This window comes from Limanda limanda, chromosome 20, assembly GCF_963576545.1.
Source record: "Limanda limanda chromosome 20, fLimLim1.1, whole genome shotgun sequence".
Lineage (NCBI taxonomy): Eukaryota > Metazoa > Chordata > Actinopteri > Pleuronectiformes > Pleuronectidae > Limanda > Limanda limanda.
The window spans coordinates 5032059-5053611 of NC_083655.1; the positions used below are offsets into that span (position 1 = coordinate 5032059).

At 39.9% G+C, this 21553-nt stretch overlaps 3 protein-coding genes across 3 annotated transcripts; all 3 read left to right on the plus strand.

Moving 5' to 3' along the window:
* The first annotated feature begins 918 nt into the window (after positions 1-918).
* LOC133027243 (cystatin-B-like) lies at positions 919-7970 on the plus strand. The gene is made up of 3 exons (XM_061094275.1): positions 919-987; positions 1097-1198; positions 7842-7970. Exons 1-3 carry the CDS (start codon positions 919-921, stop codon positions 7968-7970), a joined length of 300 nt encoding a protein of 99 aa, XP_060950258.1.
* Positions 7971-9175: 1205 nt separating this feature from the next.
* LOC133027029 (cystatin-B-like) lies at positions 9176-10528 on the plus strand. Its single transcript, XM_061094034.1, has 3 exons — positions 9176-9333; positions 9444-9545; positions 10235-10528. The coding sequence occupies exons 1-3, from the start codon at positions 9265-9267 to the stop codon at positions 10361-10363; spliced, it is 300 nt and encodes a 99-aa protein (XP_060950017.1). The 5' UTR covers positions 9176-9264; the 3' UTR covers positions 10364-10528.
* Positions 10529-13723: 3195 nt separating this feature from the next.
* LOC133027245 (cystatin-B-like) lies at positions 13724-21069 on the plus strand. Its single transcript, XM_061094276.1, has 3 exons — positions 13724-13792; positions 13902-14003; positions 20941-21069. Exons 1-3 carry the CDS (start codon positions 13724-13726, stop codon positions 21067-21069), a joined length of 300 nt encoding a protein of 99 aa, XP_060950259.1.
* Positions 21070-21553: the final 484 nt, after the last annotated feature.

Here is a 21553-nt window from a genome sequence, read left to right on the forward strand (position 1 = left end):
AGCCTTTATATCAAGTCAAGAAGGCAGCTTTATCCTGACGGACCTGCAGCAAGAGAAGAAGGCAGAGGACCCGATCAACTTCTTCTAGAACAGGGGTCACCAACCGTTCTTCATCTCTGAGCTACTTTGAAAAGTTTGAAGGGGCCGAGAGCTACTTGCATCACATCGATTACATTTATTCACAAAGCACTCATGGAACACACACTTGCTCCAGAAAGTTTTCACAGACCTTCACGTTTTGCAAATTTTTCAACCCCTCTATTTTCACCACTGTGACACGTCTCAGTTTTCCTCCCAAAACAAAGGAACTGCAGGAACAAAAACTACACTGGGAGTACCTGGATCCTTAAGTTCGTCAAAGTAAAACAAGATAAAAATATGAGTTTGGTTCTCCCAAACATGTCATCTGTGGTCAATCAGAGGATAGCGGGAAACACTGCTGCCCAACACCCAGATGGTTTCTGGAGAACAATACAAAATGTCCAGGTTAATGATTTCTCATTGTTGAACTACCTTTTTTCCAATGAAACATGTTGGTGTATCAGAGGTGTTGCCTTATCTTGATTTCTATGGAACTGATAAGAAATTATTCACTTATCAAATATAATGATGTAGTATCTCGGACTAACACACATCGTCAGTAAAGAGGGGGGGAAATCAAGAATTCATACCACTTACGTCTATTAATGTTACTTTAAATGGTTTCAAAAAGAGCCATATAACGTATATTACATATTATGTTATTCTCATTCAGTATCACCTTATTTCATTTTAGAATCGGTTTATGACTTCGTTGACCTTTCCTCTCCACCCCTCTCCCCTGCAGGTGGATGGTACGCTCCATATATATATATATATATATATAAGATGCTTTTCGTGTGTTTATCTTGATTTTAGCTGCAATCAAGAGTCGTGAAGATGTCTATGCCAGGTGGATATACTGAGGTTGCCAAAGCAGATGGAGTAATCCAGATGATCTGTGACGCTGTGAGTATAGAATCCATTGTTCCTCTCTGTTCTCTACGATCTATTCACATATGGAAAGGGTTTGTGTTTCATAGTGTTTTTGTTGTTGTTGTCACTTCTTGGTGTGTAGATGAAGCACGAGGCTGAAGCAAAGACAGGGAAGAACTACGACGTCTTCAAAGCCAAGTTGTACAGGACGCAGGTTGTGAACGGGATCAACTACTTGATTAAGGTAGAAGAAGAAAACAACTCCTGGAGGATGAGACACACACACCATAGAAAATATCATCTTTAAAGGGGCAGTTCACCCAAAAATGAACATTCGCTCTTAACACACTCACCACTATGACGATCCAATACAATTGAAGTAATTGGTGACTACTTCTTCAAACGTTAAAGAAAACTACAGAAAACATAGAGGCCTCCATGCTGCTCCTGTGGTCTCATGTATAGTGTCTGTAAGCCCAGACATTGAAGTTCGGTAGCGGAATTGGATTTGGCTGCAACGCTGTTTACTTTCTGATACGCGTGTGTACTTTGTGTTGCGGTCATCAAGATAAAGGTTTAATGCTCCACTGAAGTGCCATTGTTATAGAAGAAGATAACACAATGAGATTTCGATAAGAGAGGACCAGTCAAACCTCCAGTGAGGAAAAACTCAGAGAGAGCAGCAAGTGCAACAGATAACTTGTTTACAGAGCACATCAAAAGAACAACATTTAAAACGACCAACCTCCATAAATGACGTGGGAAATGTGGATGTATGCTTTATTTTTTTCATGTATTCATTTGAGGATCTTAGTTTCCTCATTTCTAGGTGATTGGATGATTTGGTTTCAATCCGTGTGTCAAAAATCACAGGCTTTATGAAAATCATAATCGATTCTCCCCAAGTGTGTCTCATTGCACCTTCTTGCATTTTGTTATTGATTCACAAACTTCCTCTTTGGCTACTTCTAAATACTACTGTGATATTTTTACTTTATGGGTTTCCAGTGCAAAGGATTTTTGATGCACAACTTGAAAACACCTGAGAGCAGATGGATGAAGACATACTGTCTGACTCATAAAGCATAATTTTCAATGCAGCAAGCTAGACGGTGAACTTAGTGGAACCAGATGTATTTCTCAGAGAAGCAAAATTAAGATGAACTCGCATTCATCGGCTGAACACAAAATCTCACTCTTGTTTCCTTGCAGGTCCATGTGGGAGGAGATGATCATGTTCATCTCCGCGTTTACCAACAAATGTGTCAGGGAGGAATGTGTTGCCTGACTGGCATACAGGAAGGCAAAAGCTCCGTCGACCCCCTTGTGCCTTTCTAGAGGGACCACAGACCAAACAAAGCATCCTATCAGTGCCTATCATGATGTAAGAATAATGTAAAAAAAAATGTGTATGCCGTGAATTAAATAAAATATAATTGAATAAATCAGATTTGTTCTTGCTTTTGTTTCTGTGCGGGTGGGGGGTGAGTGGGTTAGGCCCAGCACAGACAGGGGCACTCAGAGAACACTTATTGTTATTATTATAAATTAGTTCATGTTATTAAAGTATTTATTAACAAGTTATAAATTAAATATACTTGGGGTTCATTTCTCCAGGATAGCCTTTATCTTTCAGCCTCTCTCTGTTCAATGCTTGGTTCGGTCTTGCTTGATTTCCAGTCAGCAGAACAGAAGCGTGGGTCTTAAGTTCATTACATTAACTTTTAACTGCAGCGTTTGTGAGGTTTCTGTGACTAATGCATTTCCCTGTATAAATCTAGTCCCATGACTCAGACCAACTACTTCACTAAATGTAAGTGATTGTCACAGAGAAAGAAATATGAGAAGATGGAAATGTGAACAATGTAACACAACAGATCTTTAAAAGATAATAAAATAACACCCAATGGAAATAAGGATGACAACCTGACAGGCACTGACAGACAGTGAGGCCCTATTATAAATTGTAAGGATAATTTTTTTTTTCAGGCAAATTAATTGGCTTTTTGAGGTCTTTAACATGCTAAAATTCTTACCATTATCAATTTGCAGATAATAAGAAAGTGGTAAAAATGTAGGTATTCTGGAGGAATTTTTAAGGGGCGTGGCAAAATGGCTCAACGGTGCCCCCCGATACCCCGGGAACATGTTTACATTGACCGATTGTCACGATCTGGCAGTTTATATTTTGCAGTCTAAATTGTAAAAGTGTTTTCTGTTTATCTGGTGGAGCTCTGTTGTTTATGTTCGAAGTGTTTTCATGTTTTCACACTCTGTGTTTCTGTTTCCTGTTTTATTTTGTAGTCTCTGTTCCTTGTGTGTTATTTCTGTCTTCACTTCCTGTAGTGTGGACGGGCAAAAGCGCAGACATTTTAAGACAATGACCTACTCATCAACATTCACTTCATGATTGGTTCTTATCAGTCCTGACTCAACTACCAGCGGTGAAGGCAACGCTATGTAAACGCTTAATGTCAGAATATAGTTCCACAGTGTCGTCGTTCTGAAATTCACATCTTACAGCTTTGAGGTGTTTTTTGTAAATAAATGACAGGACGTACTTTGGTCTGCTCCTTTCTGAGTTATGATGACTGCCAGTTCCTCGCCGTCTTTTGCTCTTTCCTCAGGCAGCTGTCCCACCACCGCAAATGTTTTGGCTATACAACCCTTGATAGCTTGGTCTCTGCTCAGATGGGCCTCCATCATCTGTGTGGCGCACGGAGGACAAAAGATGCATTGTGGCGAAAACTCTGGAAGGGACACTTTGGAGGTTTATAATAGTGATGGGTCCTCCCGTGTCGAGGCTTCGAAGCGTGTGTCGAGTAATCCAGGATGATTTTAGTGAAGCGCGTATCGAGGCTTGTGTTGATGACGTATGTGATGACGTTCGAAGCCTCGCGAGCCGGCCGAACCACGTGACTGATTCAGAAAGTGGTCACACACACACACACACATGTACTTGTCTTGGGACTTTATTGTGCATTTGCTTGCAATATATTCTAGAGTATTGGCGGGTTGGGGGCGGGGGAATTCATTTTTTATCTAGTACAAACTTGCGGTATCTTTTCTTCGTACCCCAACTTCATCTGTGTCCTGTGAAAGGATCTTTTCTAAAGCAGGCGAAATTATTTCAAAAAAAAGAAACCGCCTGAAACCCAGCACTGTTGAAAAGCTGTTGTTTTTAAATTATAATTAATAAACCGTTATCTCTATTGTACGTGTTACATTTTGTCCCCCCACACACATAAGCACAGTCACAAACCCAGTAACACAAGCACATTCACATCACAACCCTCTCACCAATTTGTTTCCACTTTCACTTTTGACCACGCCATTGTATCATAAAGACAGACACCATATTAATAATAATCGTTTATGTATTGGCATCACAAACATCATTCATTCATTTATTCAATTCAAAGCTTCACACACCAAATCCATGGTGTCATAATAATTACATTTACATTTAATGTCCACTTGATGGCGCAGTAGAGCAAATGAAGCCCCATGATGCTTCGGCCCATGAGCGAACCAATTGGATGGAAAGCTTCAACGCTTCATGAAGCTTCATCACGCCATCACTAGCGACATGCACCAGCTTCATCTGCACAACACTTTGTGTTTTCCTCCCTTAACTAAAGAAGGCCTTCAACTGTTTAGAGTTGGCAGTCATTGCTAAGTGTCATGGATAAAAGAGTTTATTTCTATATTCATTATATATTATATATTCAAATGAACACTTATTAGAACAATGTTTTTCTTTTGCTTCCTGATTTGATACACTTTAGATAAGAACCCAGTGTTTTATTTTTCTTCTTTGCCATAAGAGACAGAACATGGTCAGCACAGCTGTGTCCTTCAGGCTCGTCCGTACCTAATAAAATGTTAGGAAACATAAAATATGGCATTATTGTAGAGGAAGTGTTACACAAAGTTTGTATCTTTATTTTCTGTGGATATTCAACTACTGATTTTGAATATGGTTTTGGATTAAACTGTGCACTACCAAGACAATGCATGTACTGTGTGGAGTTCTTCCACATTATTAGTATTTCAAAGCTTATTCTCCAAACATACTCATCCTCATAAACGAATGCTTCTCTCTGCTGGGTGGACCGGATCATGTAGCATGACTGCGGGCTAGCCGCCGAGCTAAGCTAACCACCAGGTACACGTCCCTTTGAAGCACTACTTACAGATAAATACAATACTAAACTTGACTAACCTCAGAAACGGGAGCTCACACGTCTTCAGCCTCTCTGTCAGGAGAACTTCAAAACGTATTATTCATCCGATGTGAGTGAACCTGTCCACAGACCCGGGTGGTGTCCACTGAGGAGATAGCCTGTTAGCCTGTTAGCTCAGGTGACGGTGAACCGGAAGCAGGCTGACGCTGGAGTCGAGTAGCTTCGGAGACTCGTAGGGCCCATCTGAATAATCACCACTCTCCCATGTTAACTGAGGTCTGTGTGGTTCACGCTGATTGGTGCTCCCATGGCACAGGTCTGACGCTTGCCCATTGTGCCCACAGCAGAGACCTACGGCAAGCGAAAAGCGTTTCACACAGCGTGCACACAGACAGAAACACACGAATCAAATGACTCCAAAACAAGACTTTAATGCTTGTGAGTGAAGTTTATTCACACACACATTCACGCTACTTTGCATATAAAATAAAATAAAATATATTTTTGCCACAAAGTTCAGATATGCAGTATTTAGCTTTCTGCACAACAGCGCCATTCGATGTAGAAACGCCACTGCACCGTGTGTTTCACCTAAATTGTACGAACTGTAGTTTTCTTTAGCCTAGAATGGGGCCTTTATATTTAAATACTTTATATTTACATGCTACTCTACGGAGGCCAAACCGGACAAACTAAACAACTTTGAGTTTTTAGGACAGCTGAAGGCTGCCACATGTTCTCTTTTAGGTTTGGAAGGGGAGGGTGATGTGAGGGGTATTCAGCTGCAACATGCAACTTCACCACCAGATGTCGTTACATTTTAAAAACAACCTTTAAAATGGGACTGACTTTAATTGTTAATTTTGTACACGACAACATTTACTCTCTTCTGTATGTGGTTTTAAAATCAACCATAAATAATTTGTTATCTCTGTGTTTTTTTTATCAATACAAGAAATTGTATGAATGTTAATATAACTGACAGTTTTGATTTGGAAACGCTGCTGTCGAACTCTTTCTACGAAAGATTAATGTGAACTTTTTTGACCGATTAGATTGTGATGGTCTTAATCTGACTCTGTCTATATTTGCTTCAAGATTAAGTTGCAGTTACTAGTGTCCTAGTTCTGCGTTTCCTCCTCCGACCATGATAATAGTTAAATAAGCGCTGAGAATGGCTTCTAAACACAGTTACAATAACGAAAAATGTAAAATTAGGACTTTATAACCATGAAGGTAATCCTCGTAAAGTCTTCTTAAATGTCCCTTGGATTAATTATTTATGTTTTATTTAATTTGTCCCGCGCAGCTACTGTATTTTTTTACGGATGATCAAATGGGTTTTCCACGCAGTTTAGTCGTTTAGGTTTTTTCCGTGGGGGGTGATTGGGTGGTGCCAGCATTATCTTCTTTCTTAGGACCAAAAATGTCTACCTTCACCCCTAATACACCTCCATGCATATGTAAAGCGCTTTTAATTGTCTATGTCTGTAAACTTGCAATACCTGTTCAGTCTCGGTTGAACACCTGTTTTCCAATGAACACGTGGGTGTATCAGAGGTGTTGCCTCATCTTGATTTCCATTGGAAATGATAAGCAATGATTTACTATATATATAATATAATGATGTATCTTCAAATAATGACCTGTTACAAACCAAATTTTAGTTAGTTTCTTTAATGAATAATTGTTATCTCAAAAGCATTAATATCTTTTAATGTGTTGCTTTTCTTTCTTTGCTGGTTAATGATTTGTATCTAGCACACACACTTGCTCCAGAAACTGTTCACACACTCTCACTTTTTGCACATTTGTCAACCCCTTTATTTTCACCACCGTGGCAAGTCTCAGTTTTCTTCCTATAACAAAGGAGCTGTAGGACCAGAAACTACACTGGGAGTAATTGGATCCTTTAGTTTGTCAAAGGGAAACAAGATACGAATGTGAGTTTGGTTCTCCCAAACATGTCGTCTGAGGTCAATCGGAGGATTTAGGGAAGCACTGCTGCTCAACAGCCAGATGGTTTCTGGAGAACCAAACAAAATGTTCAGGTAATGATTTCTCATGGTTGAACACCATTTTTCCAATAAACTCATTGTAATGGAAAATTCCACTGATCAATGTCTTACTACTGTGATGTATGTTTTACTACGGTTATGACTGTTTTCTGTGCACTTAGCAGATAAAACCTCAGAGTTCATTCACTTTCTTGATAATTTCACCTCCTTTGACCCTGATCTATGAAACTGGGTGCAGGGATTGATTCCTCTTTCTGTAGCAGCAATGCCAGACGGCAGACGTTTCCTTTCTTCTTTCTGTTATGTTTCCCGTTAAACAAAATGTATAAAAACCTTATTTTTTAACTATTCGTAGCTGCACTCTGAAGCGTTTTTGCTGACTGTGTAAACCTCTGCAGAGCTTATAATTAAAACTCAAAGACAACTCCGATCTGAGTAACTCTTTATTTCACAACTCAAGATAAAGTACACTACAACATGTGGGTGTATCAGAGGTGTTGCCTTATCTTGATTTCCATGGAACTGATAAGAGGTGCCAGTGTTATAGAAGAAGATGACACATGATAGATATTGCAATAGATATTGTACTTAGTAGAACCAGATGTTTTTCTCAGAGGAGCATAACGAAGATGAACTTGCATTCATCAGATGAACACAAACTCTAACTCTTGTTTCCTTGCAGGTCCATGTGGGAGGAGATGATCATGTTCATCTCCGCGTTTTCGAAGATCTGCCATGTAATGGAGAAACCCTTCAGCTGACTGACCTACAGCAAGCCAAAAGCTATGATGACCCCATTGAGTATTTCTAAAGGGACCACAAACACAACAAAGCATCCTATCAGTGCCTACAGGCTGTTCAATCAACTAATCTCACATTAACCCGGCTCTGTATCAAACAATGTTACCTAACATCTAATTGTATACTGTCTTAGTAGTGTAGCTCATGATGTTAGAAGAATATCAACAAATTTTTGTATGCCGTAAATTAATAAAATATAATTAAATAAATCAGATTTGTGGGGGGAGGATTAGGATGATTCCAAGGGCCCAGCACAGACAGGAGCACTCAGAGAACACTTATTGTTATTCGTATTAATTAGTTCATGTAATTAAAGTATTTATTAACAAGTTATGAATGAAATATACTTGAGGTTCATATCTCCAGGATAGCCTTTATATCAAGTCAAGAAGGCAGCTTTATCCTGACGGACCTGCAGCAAGACAAGAAGGGAGAGGACCCGATCAACTTCTTCTAGAACAGGGGTCACCAACCGTTCTTCATCTCTGAGCTACTTTGAAAAGTTTGAAGGGGCCGAGAGCTACTTGCATCACATCGATTACATTTATTCACAAAGCACTCATGGAACACACACTTGCTCCAGAAAGTTTTCACAGACCTTCACGTTTTGCAAATTTTTCAACCCCTCTATTTTCACCACTGTGACACGTCTCAGTTTTCCTCCCAAAACAAAGGAACTGCAGGAACAAAAACTACACTGGGAGTACCTGGATCCTTTAGTTCGTCAAAGTAAAACAAGAAATAAATATGAGTTTGGTTCTCCCAAACATGTCATCTGAGGTCACTCAGAGGATTTAGGGAAGCACTGATGCTCACCACCTAGATGGTTTCTGAAGAACAAAACAAAATGTACAGGTTAATGATTTCTCATGGTTGAACTACCTTTTTTCCAATGAAAACATGTGGGTGTATCAGAGGTATTGTATTTTCCTGATTTCCATGGAACTGATAAGAAATGATTTACTTATCAAATATAATGACGTAGTATGTCGGACTAACACACATCGTCAGTGAAGAGGGGGGGAAATCAAGAATTCATACCACTTACTTCTATAAATGTTACTTTAAATGTTTTCATATAGAACCATATTACATGTTATTCTCATTCAGTGTCACCTTATTTCATTTTAAAATCGGTTTATGACTTTGTTGACCTTTCATCTCCGCCCCTCTCCCCTGCAGGTGGATGGTACGCTCCAAAACATCATGTGATCACTGACTAAAGGTGACTTCCTCGTTAAAAAGAATAAAAGACGATTCTCGTGTGTTTATTGTTATTTTAGCTGCGATCAAGAGACGTGAAGATGCCTCTGTGTGGTGGACTCTCTGAGGTTATCGAAGCAGATGGAAAGGTCGAGTTGATCTGTGACATGGTGAGTAGAGAAACTATTGTTCCTCTCTCTTCTCTGGGATATATTCACACATGGACAGGGTTTGTGTTTTATTGTTGTTGTTCTTGTTGTTGTCACTTCTTGGTGTGTAGATGAGTCGCGAGGTTGAAGCAAGGACAGGGAAGAACTACGACATGTTCAAACCCGAGATGTACAAGACGCAGCTTGTGTCCGGGATCAACTACTTCATTAAGGTAGAAGAAGAACAAGTACTGGAGGATGAGACACACACATCACATAAAATATATGGGGCGGTGTGGTCTAGGGGGTAGAGTGGGCGTTCTCCAACAAGAAGGTTGCTGGTTCAATCCCCACTCTTCCCCATCTGCATGCCGAAGTGTCCTTGGCAAGATACTGAACCCCTAAATGGCCCCTCATAAAATGTTGAGTGTACTAAAAATGTAAGTTGCTTTGGACAAAAGCGTCAGCTAAATGACATGTAATGTAATGTAATGTAATATCATCTTTAAAGGGGAAGTTCACCCAAAAATGAACATTCAACACTCACCACTATGACGATCCAATACAATTGAAGTAATTGGTGACTACTTCAAACGTTAAAGAAAACTACAGAAAACATAAAAGCCTCCATGCTGCTCCTCTGGTCTCATGTACAGTATAGTGTCTGTAAGCCCAGATATTCAAGTTCAGTACTGGAATTGGATTTGGCTGCAACACTGTTTACTTACTGATACTTACTGATATCCACTGAGGTGCCAGTGTTATTTATAGAAGAAGATGACACAATGCTGCTGTTTACAGGCAGACATTCAACGACTAGGCGGTGCACTTAGTGGAACCAGATGTTTTTCTCAGATGAGCAACACAAAATGAACTTGCATTCATCTGGTGAACACAGACTCTAACTCTTGTTTCCTTGCAGGTCCATGTGGGAGGAGATGATCATGTTCATCTCCGCGTTTACCAAAAACTGTCATGTAATGGAGGAACCCTTGAGCTGACTGAGATTCAGCAAGGCAAAAGCCACCACGACCCCATTGAGTATTTCTAAAGGGACCACAAACACAACAAAGCATCCTATCAGTGCCTACAGGCTGTTCAATCAACTAATCTCACATTAACCCGGCTCTGTATCAAACAGTGTTACCCTACATCTAATAGTATACTGTCTTAGTAGTGTAGCTCATGATGTTAGGAGAATGTTAACTAATTTTTGTATGCCTTGAATTAATAAAATATAATTGAATAAATCAGATTTGTTCTTGCTTTTGTTTCAGTGCGGGTGGGGGGTGGGTGGGTTAGAATGGTTCCAAGGGCTCAGCACAAACAGAGGCACTCAGAGAACACTTATTGTTATGATTATTATTTATTAGTTCACATAATTAAAGTATTAATTAACAAGTTATGAATGTGATCTACTTGGGGTTTATATCTCCAGTTTAGCCTTTATGTTTCACCCTCTCTCTGTTCAATACGATGTTCAGTCTTGTTTGATTTCCAGTCAGCAGAACAGAAGGTGAACTGTCCCTGGACACACTGGCAGCGTGGGTCTTAGAGCTCCTGGTGTATTTCAGTATCCACAATAAGTTTTGTATCACCAACCCTTGATGAGTGGTCCGAAATGGGAAGGGTATTTTACCTGTGTGTGTGTGTGAGTGAGCGGGAGAGAGAGAGAGAGAGAGAGAGAGAGAGAGAGAGAGAGACACTACTTCCCATCACCTGAAGTTCTTTACATTAACTTCGATCAAGTCAAGAAGTTAGCTTTATGCTGACAGACTTGCAGCAAGAGAAGAAGGCAGAGGACCCGATCAGCTTCTTCTAGAACAGAGGTCTCCAACCGCTCTCCATCTCTGAGCTACTTTGAAAAAATTAAAGGGTCCGAGAGCTACTTGCATTACATCGCTTACATTTATTCACAAAGCACTCATCAGCTGAATGAAGCTGTCAGAAAAGCAAGAGCAAGCAGCCACTCAGCATCAGACAAGAGGGCAGTGTCCTCCTCTCTGGATTCCATGAAAGCCTTGATTTCTTTCAGCAAGGATAAAAAGCGTTGCATCGTCTTACGTCTGCTCAGCCACCTGATCTCTGTGTGGAGGAGGACATCATCATACTCAGCAGACAGTTCCTGAAGAAAGAGTTTGAAGCTGCTGTATTGTTTTGCCTTTGCTCGAATGGAGTTTATAAATTTAACAACAGGTGTCATGACAAATGATCAAATCTCATGACTTTGGCACATATAGCCTGTTGGTGAATGACGAAGGGATAATTCACGATATTAGGAAAGTCCTTGCACTGTGCAATAAATCCTGAGTGGCGTCCTGTCATAGTCTGTTGTAATAGACACCAGCTGTAGGAGCCATATTAACCTTTGTTATCTTTCTTTATTAGCCATATGTGTGTGAGTGACACTGTGTCTGTAGATGTTTTTACCCCACCTAAAGGACACCTGAACTGAACCTGAGAGGCGGAGGGTGGAGCCAAGAGGAAAGGCTTAATGAGCCAGCCACGAGAGCATCTGGGCGTGGCTGAGGAAGGCAACACTTTTTGACCATGTTTTGTGACGTTCAATGTGCTCTACCAGAGACTCTTTAGTTTAATGTATTTAGTTTGTTTCAAGCAATTTGTAAACCATCTTTTTTCTACAATAAATGGTCAAAGGGACCAACCGGACAAACCTCTACTCCTCATCTTTTATACATGCGTCAGGATCAAACCCAACTCAGCCACCAGTAGCAATAAAATAGAAATGTCTGCTACACCAGGTTTTCAATCGGCACATTTTGTTCCACAAAGAAGTTTTTCAAAACGTTGTAGATATCGATCCTCTGGTTGTGGTTTTCAGAGGAAGCAATTGTGTTGGACACCCCTGTTCTAGAAGAACCACAAACAAAACTCATCACTTTATATCACTGTAGTGGAAAAATAAAGAAGTGTGGTTGAAACCTATTTTATAGTTGAAATTTACATTTTTACAGACCACTCTAAAAACATTCATAACCTGTCTGAATACTTTTATGACCTTTACTGTTTATGATCTGAACTTTTATGACCTGAATTCTTTATGACCTTTTTATTACTTATTGACTCTCCAAAGAACTGAATTTATGTCTGCTTTATCTCCAAAGGAAACATATGTAAATCAGTTGTCTGTGTTTTTATTCCTATCTCAAACTGCGCCTAGAGAACCAGTCTGAACTGGCTCAGACAAACAACCTTAGCTCTCCTGTATGAGATCCTTGCATTGGACTGTTCTGCATCTACGCTCTGATATCGTGACTCTCTGTGTGGGTCCTTTCTGCAGAAAGCCCCTATTAAAATACACAAAGACAACTTTGATCAGCATCTCTAGATGCAGGCCCAGTGCTCAAGAGCTGCTGAGGCACCTGGAGCAGGTGCTCTCCCACATAGGACTCAATTTTTACCACTGGTGAACAATGACCGGCCGCTGAGGGGTTGGTTGAGTGTGTGGAGTGGTTTAGGAATGCTTTAGTAGTTTCAGATTTCCATCACATTACATTACACCAACAGCTCTGTATGTTTAACAATGATACCCAATTCTAACATGAAACAACATACTGTGTACGTGCTGTAGATCATACTGACAGTCAAAATTGAACTATTTTGAATTAATACATTTTTCAATGTGTTGCTTTTCTTTCTTTCTGTGCTGGTTCATGATTTGTAAAATAGCTGCAGGAACACACACTTGCTCCAGAAACACCTTCACATTTTGCACATTTTTCAACCCCTGTATTTTCACCACTGTGGCACGTCTCAGTTTACTTCCTATAACACAGGAGCTGCAGGAACAGACGCTATAGTGGGAGTAATTGGATCCTTTAGTTCGTCAAGTAAAACAAGATACAAATATGAGTTTGGTTCTCCCAAACATGTCATCTGAGGGCAATCAGAGGATAGCGGGAAACACTGCTGCCCAACACCCAGATGGTTTCTGGAGAACAAAACAAAATGTACAGGTTAATGATTTCTCTTGGTTGAACTACCTTTTTTCCAATGAAACATGTGGGTGTATCAGAGGTGTTGCCTTATCTTGATTTCCATGGAACTGATGAGAAATTATTCACTTATCAAATATAATGATGTAGTATCTCGGACTATCACACATCGTCAGTAAAGAGGGGGGGAAATCAAGAATTCATACCACTTACTTCTATTAATGTTACTTTAAATGGTTTCAAAAAGAGCCATATTACGTATATTACATATTATGTTATTCTCATTCAGTATCACCTTATTTCATTTTAGAATCGGTTTATGACTTCGTTGACCTTTCCTCTCCACCCCTCTCCCCTGCAGGTGGATGGTACGCTCCATATATATATATATATATATATATAAGATGCTTTTCGTGTGTTTATCTTGATTTTAGCTGCAACTAAGAGTCGTGAAGATGTCTATGCCAGGTGGATATACTGAGGTTTTCGAAGCAAATGGAGAAACCCAGATGATCTCTGACGCCGTGAGTAAAGAATCCATTGTTCCTCTCTGTTCTCTACGATCTATTCACATATGGAAAGGGTTTGTGTTTCATAGTGTTTTTGTTGTTGTTGTCACTTCTTGGTGTGTAGATGAAGCACGAGGCTGAAGCAAAGACAGGGAAGAACTACGACGTCTTCAAAGCCAAGTTGTACAGGACGCAGGTTGTGAACGGGATCAACTACTTGATTAAGGTAGAAGAAGAAAACAACTCCTGGAGGATGAGACACACACACCATAGAAAATATCATCTTTAAAGGGGCTGTTCACCCAAAAATGAACATTCGCTCTTAACACACTCACCACTATGACGATCCAATACAATTGAAGTAATTGGTGACTACTTCTTCAAACGTTAAAGAAAACTACAGAAAACATAGAGGCCTCCATGCTGCTCCTGTGGTCTCATGTATAGTGTCTGTAAGCCCAGACATTGAAGTTCGGTAGCGGAATTGGATTTGGCTGCAACGCTGTTTACTTTCTGATACGCGTGTGTACTTAGTGTTGAGGTCATCAAGATAAAGGTTTAATGCTCCACTGAAGTGTCATTGTTATAGAAGAAGATAACACAATGAGATTTCGATAAGAGAGGACCAGTCAAACCTCCACTGAGGAGAAACTCAGAGAGCAGCAAGTGCAACAGATAACTTGTTTACAGAGCACATCAAAAGAACAACATTTAAAACGACCAACCTCCATAAATGACGTGGGAAATGTGGATGTATGCTTTATTTTTTTCATGTATTCATTTGAGGATCTTAGTTTCCTCATTTCTAGGTGATTGGATGATTTGGTTTCAATCCGTGTGTCAAAAATCATAGGCTTTATGAAAATCATAATCGATTCTCCCCAAGTGTGTTTCATTGCACCTTCTTGCATTTTGTTATTGATTCACAAACTTCCTCTTTGGCTACTTCTAAATACTACTGTGATATTTTTACTTTATGGGTTTCCAGTGCAAACACCTGAGAGCAGATGGATGAAGACATACTGTCTGACTCATAAAGCATAATTTTCAATGCAGCAAGCTAGACGGTGAACTTAGTGGAACCAGATGTTTTTCTCAGAGAAGCAAAATTAAGATGAACTCGCATTCATCGGCTGAACACAAAATCTCACTCTTGTTTCCTTGTAGGTCCATGTGGGAGGAGATGATCATGTTCATATCCGCGTTTACCAAAAACTGCCATGTTATGGAGGAATGTGTTGCCTGACTGGCATACAGGAAGGCAAAAGCTCCGTCGACCCCCTTGTGCCTTTCTAGAGGGACCACAGACCAAACAAAGCATCCTATCAGTGCCTATCATGATGTAAGAAGAATGTCAAAAAAAATGTGTATGCCGTGAATTAAATAAAGTATAATTGAATAAATCAGATTTGTTCTTGCTTTTGTTTCTGTGCGGGTGGGGGGTGGGTGGGTTAGGCCCAGCACAGACAGGGGCACTAACTTATTGTTATTATTATAAATTAGTTCATGTTATTAAAGTATTTATTAACAAGTTATAAATGAAATATACTTGGGGTTCATTTCTCCAGGATAGCCTTTATCTTTCAGCCTCTCTCTGTTCAATGCTTGGTTCGGTATTGCTTGATTTCCAGTCAGCAGAACAGAAGCGTGGGTCTTAGAGCTCTTGGTGTTTTTCAAATGGGAAGAGTTGTTTACCAGTGTGTGTGTGTGAGAGAAAGAGAGAGAGAGAGAGAGAGAGAGAGAGAGAGAGAGAGAGAGAGAGAGAGAGATTACTGCCCATCACCTCAAGTTCTTTACATTAACTTTTAACTGCAGCGTTTGTGAGGTTTCTGTGACTAATGCATTTCCCTGTATAAATCTAGTCCCATGACTCGGACCAACTACTTCACTAAATGTAAGTGATTGTCACAGAGAAAGAAATGTGAGAAGATGGAAATGTGAACAATGTAACACAACAGATCTTTAAAAGATAATAAAATAACACCCAATGGAAATAAGGATGACAACCTGACAGGCACTGACAGACAGTGAGGCCCTATTATAAATTGTAAGGATAATTTTTTTTTTCAGGCAAATTAATTGGCTTTTTGAGGTCTTTAACATGCTAAAATTCTTACCATTATCAATTTGCAGATAATAAGAAAGTGGTAAAAATGTAGGTATTCTGGAGGAATTTTTAAGGGGTGTGGCAAAATGGCTCAACGGTGCCCCCGATACCCCGGGAACATGTTTACATTGACCGATTGTCACGATCTGGCAGTTTATATTTTGCAGTCTAAATTGTAAAAGTGTTTTCTGTTTATCTGGTGGAGCTCTGTTGTTTATGTTTGAAGTGTTTTCATGTTTTCACACTCTGTGTTTCTGTTTCCTGTTTTATTTTGTAGTCTCTGTTCCTTGTGTGTTATTTCTGTCTTCACTTCCTGTAGTGTGGACGGGCAAAAGCGCAGACATTTTAAGACAATGACCCACTCATCAACATTCCCTTCATAATTGGTTCTTATCAGTCCTGACTCAACTACCAGCGGTGAAGGCAAAGCTATGTAAACGCTTAATGTCAGAATATAGTTCCACAGTGTCGTCGTTCTGAAATTCACATCTTACAGCTTTGAGGTGTTTTTTGTAAATAAATGACAGGAAGTACTTTGGTCTGCTCCTTTCTGAGTTATGATGACTGCCAGTTCCTCGCCGTCTTTTGCTCTTTCCTCACGCAGCTGTCCCACCACCGCAAATGTTTTGGCTATACAACCCTTGATAGCTTGGTCTCTGCTCAGATGGGCCTCCATCATCTGTGTGGCGCACGGAGGACAAAAGATGCATTGTGGCGAAAACTCTGGAAGGGACACTTTGGATGTTTATAATAGTGATGGGTCCTCCCGTGTCGAGGCTTCGAAGCGTGTGTCGAGTAATCCAGGATGATTTTAGTGAAGCGCGTATCGAGGCTTGTGTTGATGACGTATGTGATGACGTTCGAAGCCTCGCGAGCCGGCCGAACCACGTGACTGATTCAGAAAGTGGTCAGCGGGTTTGGTGTGCGATTCAAAATAAAAGGGGCCACGAAATGCAACGGACCCCCCCCCCCACACACACACACACACACACACATGTACTTGTCTTGGGACTTTATTGTGCATTTGCTTGCAATATATTCTAGAGTATTGGCGGGTTGGGAGGGGGGGGGAATTCATTTTTTATCTAGTACAAACTTGCGGTATCTTTTCTTCGTACCCCAGCTTCATCTGTGTCCTGTGAAAGGATCTTTTCTAAAGCAGGCGAAATTATTTCAAAAAAAAGAAACCGCCTGAAACCCAGCACTGTTGAAAAGCTGTTGTTTTTAAATTATAATTAATAAACCGTTATCTCTATTGTACGTGTTACATTTTGTCCCCCCACACACATAAGCACAGTCACAAACCCAGTAACACAAGCACATTCACATCACAACCCTCTCACCAATTTGTTTCCACTTTCACTTTTGACCACGCCATTGTATCATAAAGACAGACACCATATTAATAATAATCGTTTATGTATTGGCATCACAAACATCATTCATTCATTTATTCAATTCAAAGCTTCACACACCAAATCCATGGTGTCATAATAATTACATTTACATTTAATGTCCACTTGATGGCGCAGTAGAGCAAATGAAGACCCATGATGCTTCGGCCCATGAGCGAACCAATTGGATGGAAAGCTTCAACGCTTCATGAAACTTCATCACGCCATCACCAGCTTCATCTGCACAACACTTTGTGTTTTCCTCCCTTAACTAAAGACGGCCTGCAACTGTTTAGAGTTGGCAGTCATTGCTAAGTGTCATGGATAAAAGAGTTTATTTCTATATTCATTATATATTATATATTCAAATGAACACTTATTAGAACAATGTTTTTCTTTTGCTTCCTGATACATACACTTTAGATTAGAACCCAGTGTTTTATTTTTCTTCTTTGCCATAAGAGACAGAAAACGGTCAACACAGCTGTGTCCTGCAGGCCTGTCCGTACCTAATAAAATGATAGGAAACATAAAATATGGCATTGTTGTAGAGGAAGTGTTACACACAGTTTATATCTTTAATTTCTGTGGATATTCAACTACTGATTTTGAATATGGTTTTGGATTAAACTGTGCACTACCAAGACAATGCATGTACTGTGTGGAGTTCTTCCACATTATTAGTATTGCAAAGCTTATTCTCCAAACACACTCATCCTCATAAACTAACGCTTCTCTCTGCTGGGTGGACCGGATCATGTAGCATGACTGCGGGCTAGCCGCCGAGCTAAGCTAACCACCAGGTACACGTCCCTTTGAAGCACTACTTACAGATAAATACAATACTAAACTTGACTAACCTCAGAAACGGGAGCTCACACGTCTTCAGCCTCTCTGTCAGGAGAACTTCAAAACGTATTATTCATCCGATGTGAGTGAACCTGTCCACAGACCCGGGTGGTGTCCACTGACAGGGGTAGCCTGTTAGCTCAGGTGACGGTGAACCGGAAGCAGGCTGACGCTGGAGTCGAGTAGCTTCGGAGACTCGTAGGGCCCATCTGAATAATCACCACTCTCCCATGTTAACTGAGGTCTGTGTGGTTCACGCTGATTGGTGCTCCCATGGCACAGGTCTGACGCTTGCCCATTGTGCCCACAGCAGAGATGGACGGCAAGCGAAAAGCGTTTCACAGTGCCCGGAGCAGAGACCTATGGCAAGCGAAAAGTGTTTCACACAGCGTGCACACAGACAGAAACACACGAATCAAATGACTCCAAAACAAGACTTTAATGCTTGTGAGTGAAGTTTATTCACACACACATTCACGCTACTTTGCATATAAAATAAAATAAAATATATTTTTGCCACAAAGTTCAGATATGCAGTATTTAGCTTTCTGCACAACAGCGCCATTCGATGTAGAAACGCCACTGCACCAGTGTGTTTCACCTAAATTGTACGAACTGTAGTTTTCTTTAGCCTAGAATGGGGCCTTTATATTTAAATACTTTATATTTACATGCTACTCTACGGAGGCCAAACCGGACAAACTAAACAACTTTGAGTTTTTAGGACAGCTGAAGGCTGCCACATGTTCTCTTTTAGGTTTGGAAGGGGAGGGTGATGTGAGGGGTATTCAGCTGCAACATGCAACTTCACCACCAGATGTCGTTACATTTTAAAAACAACCTTTAAAATGGGACTGACTTTAATTGTTAATTTTGTACACGACAACATTTACTCTCTTCTGTATGTGGTTTTAAAATCAACCATAAACAATTTGTTATCTCTGTGTTTTTTTTATCAATACAAGAAATTGTATGAATGTAAATATAACTGACAGTTTTGATTTGAAAACGCTGCTGTCGAACTCTTTCTACGAAAGGTTAATGTGAACTTTTTTTACCGATTAGATTGTGATGGTTTTAATCTGACTCTGTCTATATTTGCTTCAAGATTAAGTTGCAGTTACTAGTGTCCTAGTTCTGCGTTTCCTCCTCCGACCATGATAATGATAATATCATGATAATAGTTAAATAAACACAGTTACAATAACAAAAAATTTAAAATTAGGACTTTATAACCATGAAGGTAATCCTCGTAAAGTCATCATAAATGTCCCTTGGATTAATTATTTATGTTTTATTTATTTTGTCCCGCGCAGCTACTGTATTTTTTTATGTCTTGCGCAACTCTCACGCCTGCTGTGCATTCTTATTTTGTAATTTTTTCTTGAATTTTCTCTGTTATTAAACTACGGATGATCAAATGGGTTTTCCACGCAGTTTAGTCGTTAAGGTTTTTTACGTGGGGGGTGATTGGGTGGTTCCAGCATTATCTTCTTTCTTAGGACCAAAAATTTCTACCTTCACCCCTAATACACCTCCATGCATATGTAAAGCGCTTTGAATTGTCTTTGTCTGTAAACTTGCAATACCTGTTCAGTCTCGGTTGAACACCTATTTTCCAATGAACATGTGGTTGTATCAGAGGTGTTGCCTTATCTTGATTTCCATTGGAAATGATAAGCAATGATTTACTCATCAAACAAATGATGTATCTCCAAATAATGACCTGTTACAAACCAAATTTTAGTTAGTTTCTTTAATGAATAGTTGTTATCTCAAAAGCATTAATATCTTTTAATGTGTTGCTTTTCTTTCTTTGCTGGTTAATGATTTGTAAATAGCTGCAGGAACACACACTTGCTCCAGAAACTGTTCACACACTTTCACTTTTTGCACATTTGTCAACCCCTTTATTTTCACCACCGTGGCAAGTCTTCTTCCTAGAACGAAGGATCTGCAGGACCAGAAACTACAGTGGGAGTAATTGGATCCTTTACTTTTCAAAGGGAAACAAGATACGAATGTGAGTTTGGTTCTCCCAAACATGTCGTCTGAGGTCAATCGGAGGATTTAGGGAAGCACTGCTGCTCAACAGCCAGATGGTTTCTGGAGAACCAAACAAAATGTTCAGGTAATTATTTCTCATGGTTGATCACCATTTTTCCAATAAACTCATTGTTGTGGAAAATTCCACTGATCAATGTCTTACTACTGTGATGAATGTTTTACTACGGTTATGACTGTTTTCTGTGCACTTAGCAGATAAAACCTCAGAGTTCATTCACTTACTTGATAATTTCACCTCCTTTGACCCTGATCTATGAAACTGGGTGCAGGGATTGATTCCTCTTTCTGTAGCAGCAATGCCAGACGGCAGACGTTTCCTTTCTTCTTTCTGTTATGTTTCCCGTTAAACAAAATGTATAAAAACCTTATTTTTTAACTATTCGTAGCTGCACTCTGAAGCGTTTTTGCTGACTGTGTAAACCTCTGCAGAGCTTATAATTAAAACTCAAAGACAACTCCGATCTAAGTAACTCTTTATTTCACAACTCAAGATAAAGTTCCACTACAACATGTGGGTGTATCAGAGGTGTTGCCTTATCTTGATTTCCATGGAACTGATAAGAGGTGCCAGTGTTATAGAAGAAGATGACACATGATATTTTGATAGCAGGCTGCTGTTTACAGGGAGACATTCAACGACTAGATATTGCACTTAGTGGAACCAGATGTTTTTCTCAGAGGAGCATAAAGAAGATGAACTTGCATTCATCAGATGAACACAAACTCTAACTCTTGTTTCCTTGCAGGTCCATGTGGGAGGAGATGATCATGTTCATCTCCGCGTTTTCGAAGATCTGCCATGTAATGGAGAAACCCTTCAGCTGACTGACCTACAGCAAGCCAAAAGCTATGATGACCCCATTGAGTATTTCTAAAGGGACCACAAACACAACAAAGCAGCCTATCAGTGCCTACAGGCTGTTCAATCAACTAATCTCACATTAACCCGGCTCTGTATCAAACAATGTTACCTAACATCTAATTGTATACTGTCTTAGTAGTGTAGCTCATGATGTTAGAAGAATGTCAACAAATTTTTGTATGCCGTAAATTTATAAAATATAATTAAATAAATCAGATTTGTGGGGGGAGGATTAGGATGATTCCAAGGGCCCAGCACAGACAGGAGCACTCAGAGAACACTTATTGTTATTCGTATTAATTAGTTCATGTAATTAAAGTATTTATTAACAAGTTATGAATGAAATATACTTGAGGTTCATATCTCCAGGATAGCCTTTATATCAAGTCAAGAAGGCAGCTTTATCCTGACGGACCTGCAGCAAGAGAAGAAGGCAGAGGACCCGATCAACTTCTTCTAGAACAGGGGTCACCAACCGTTCTTCATCTCTGAGCTAC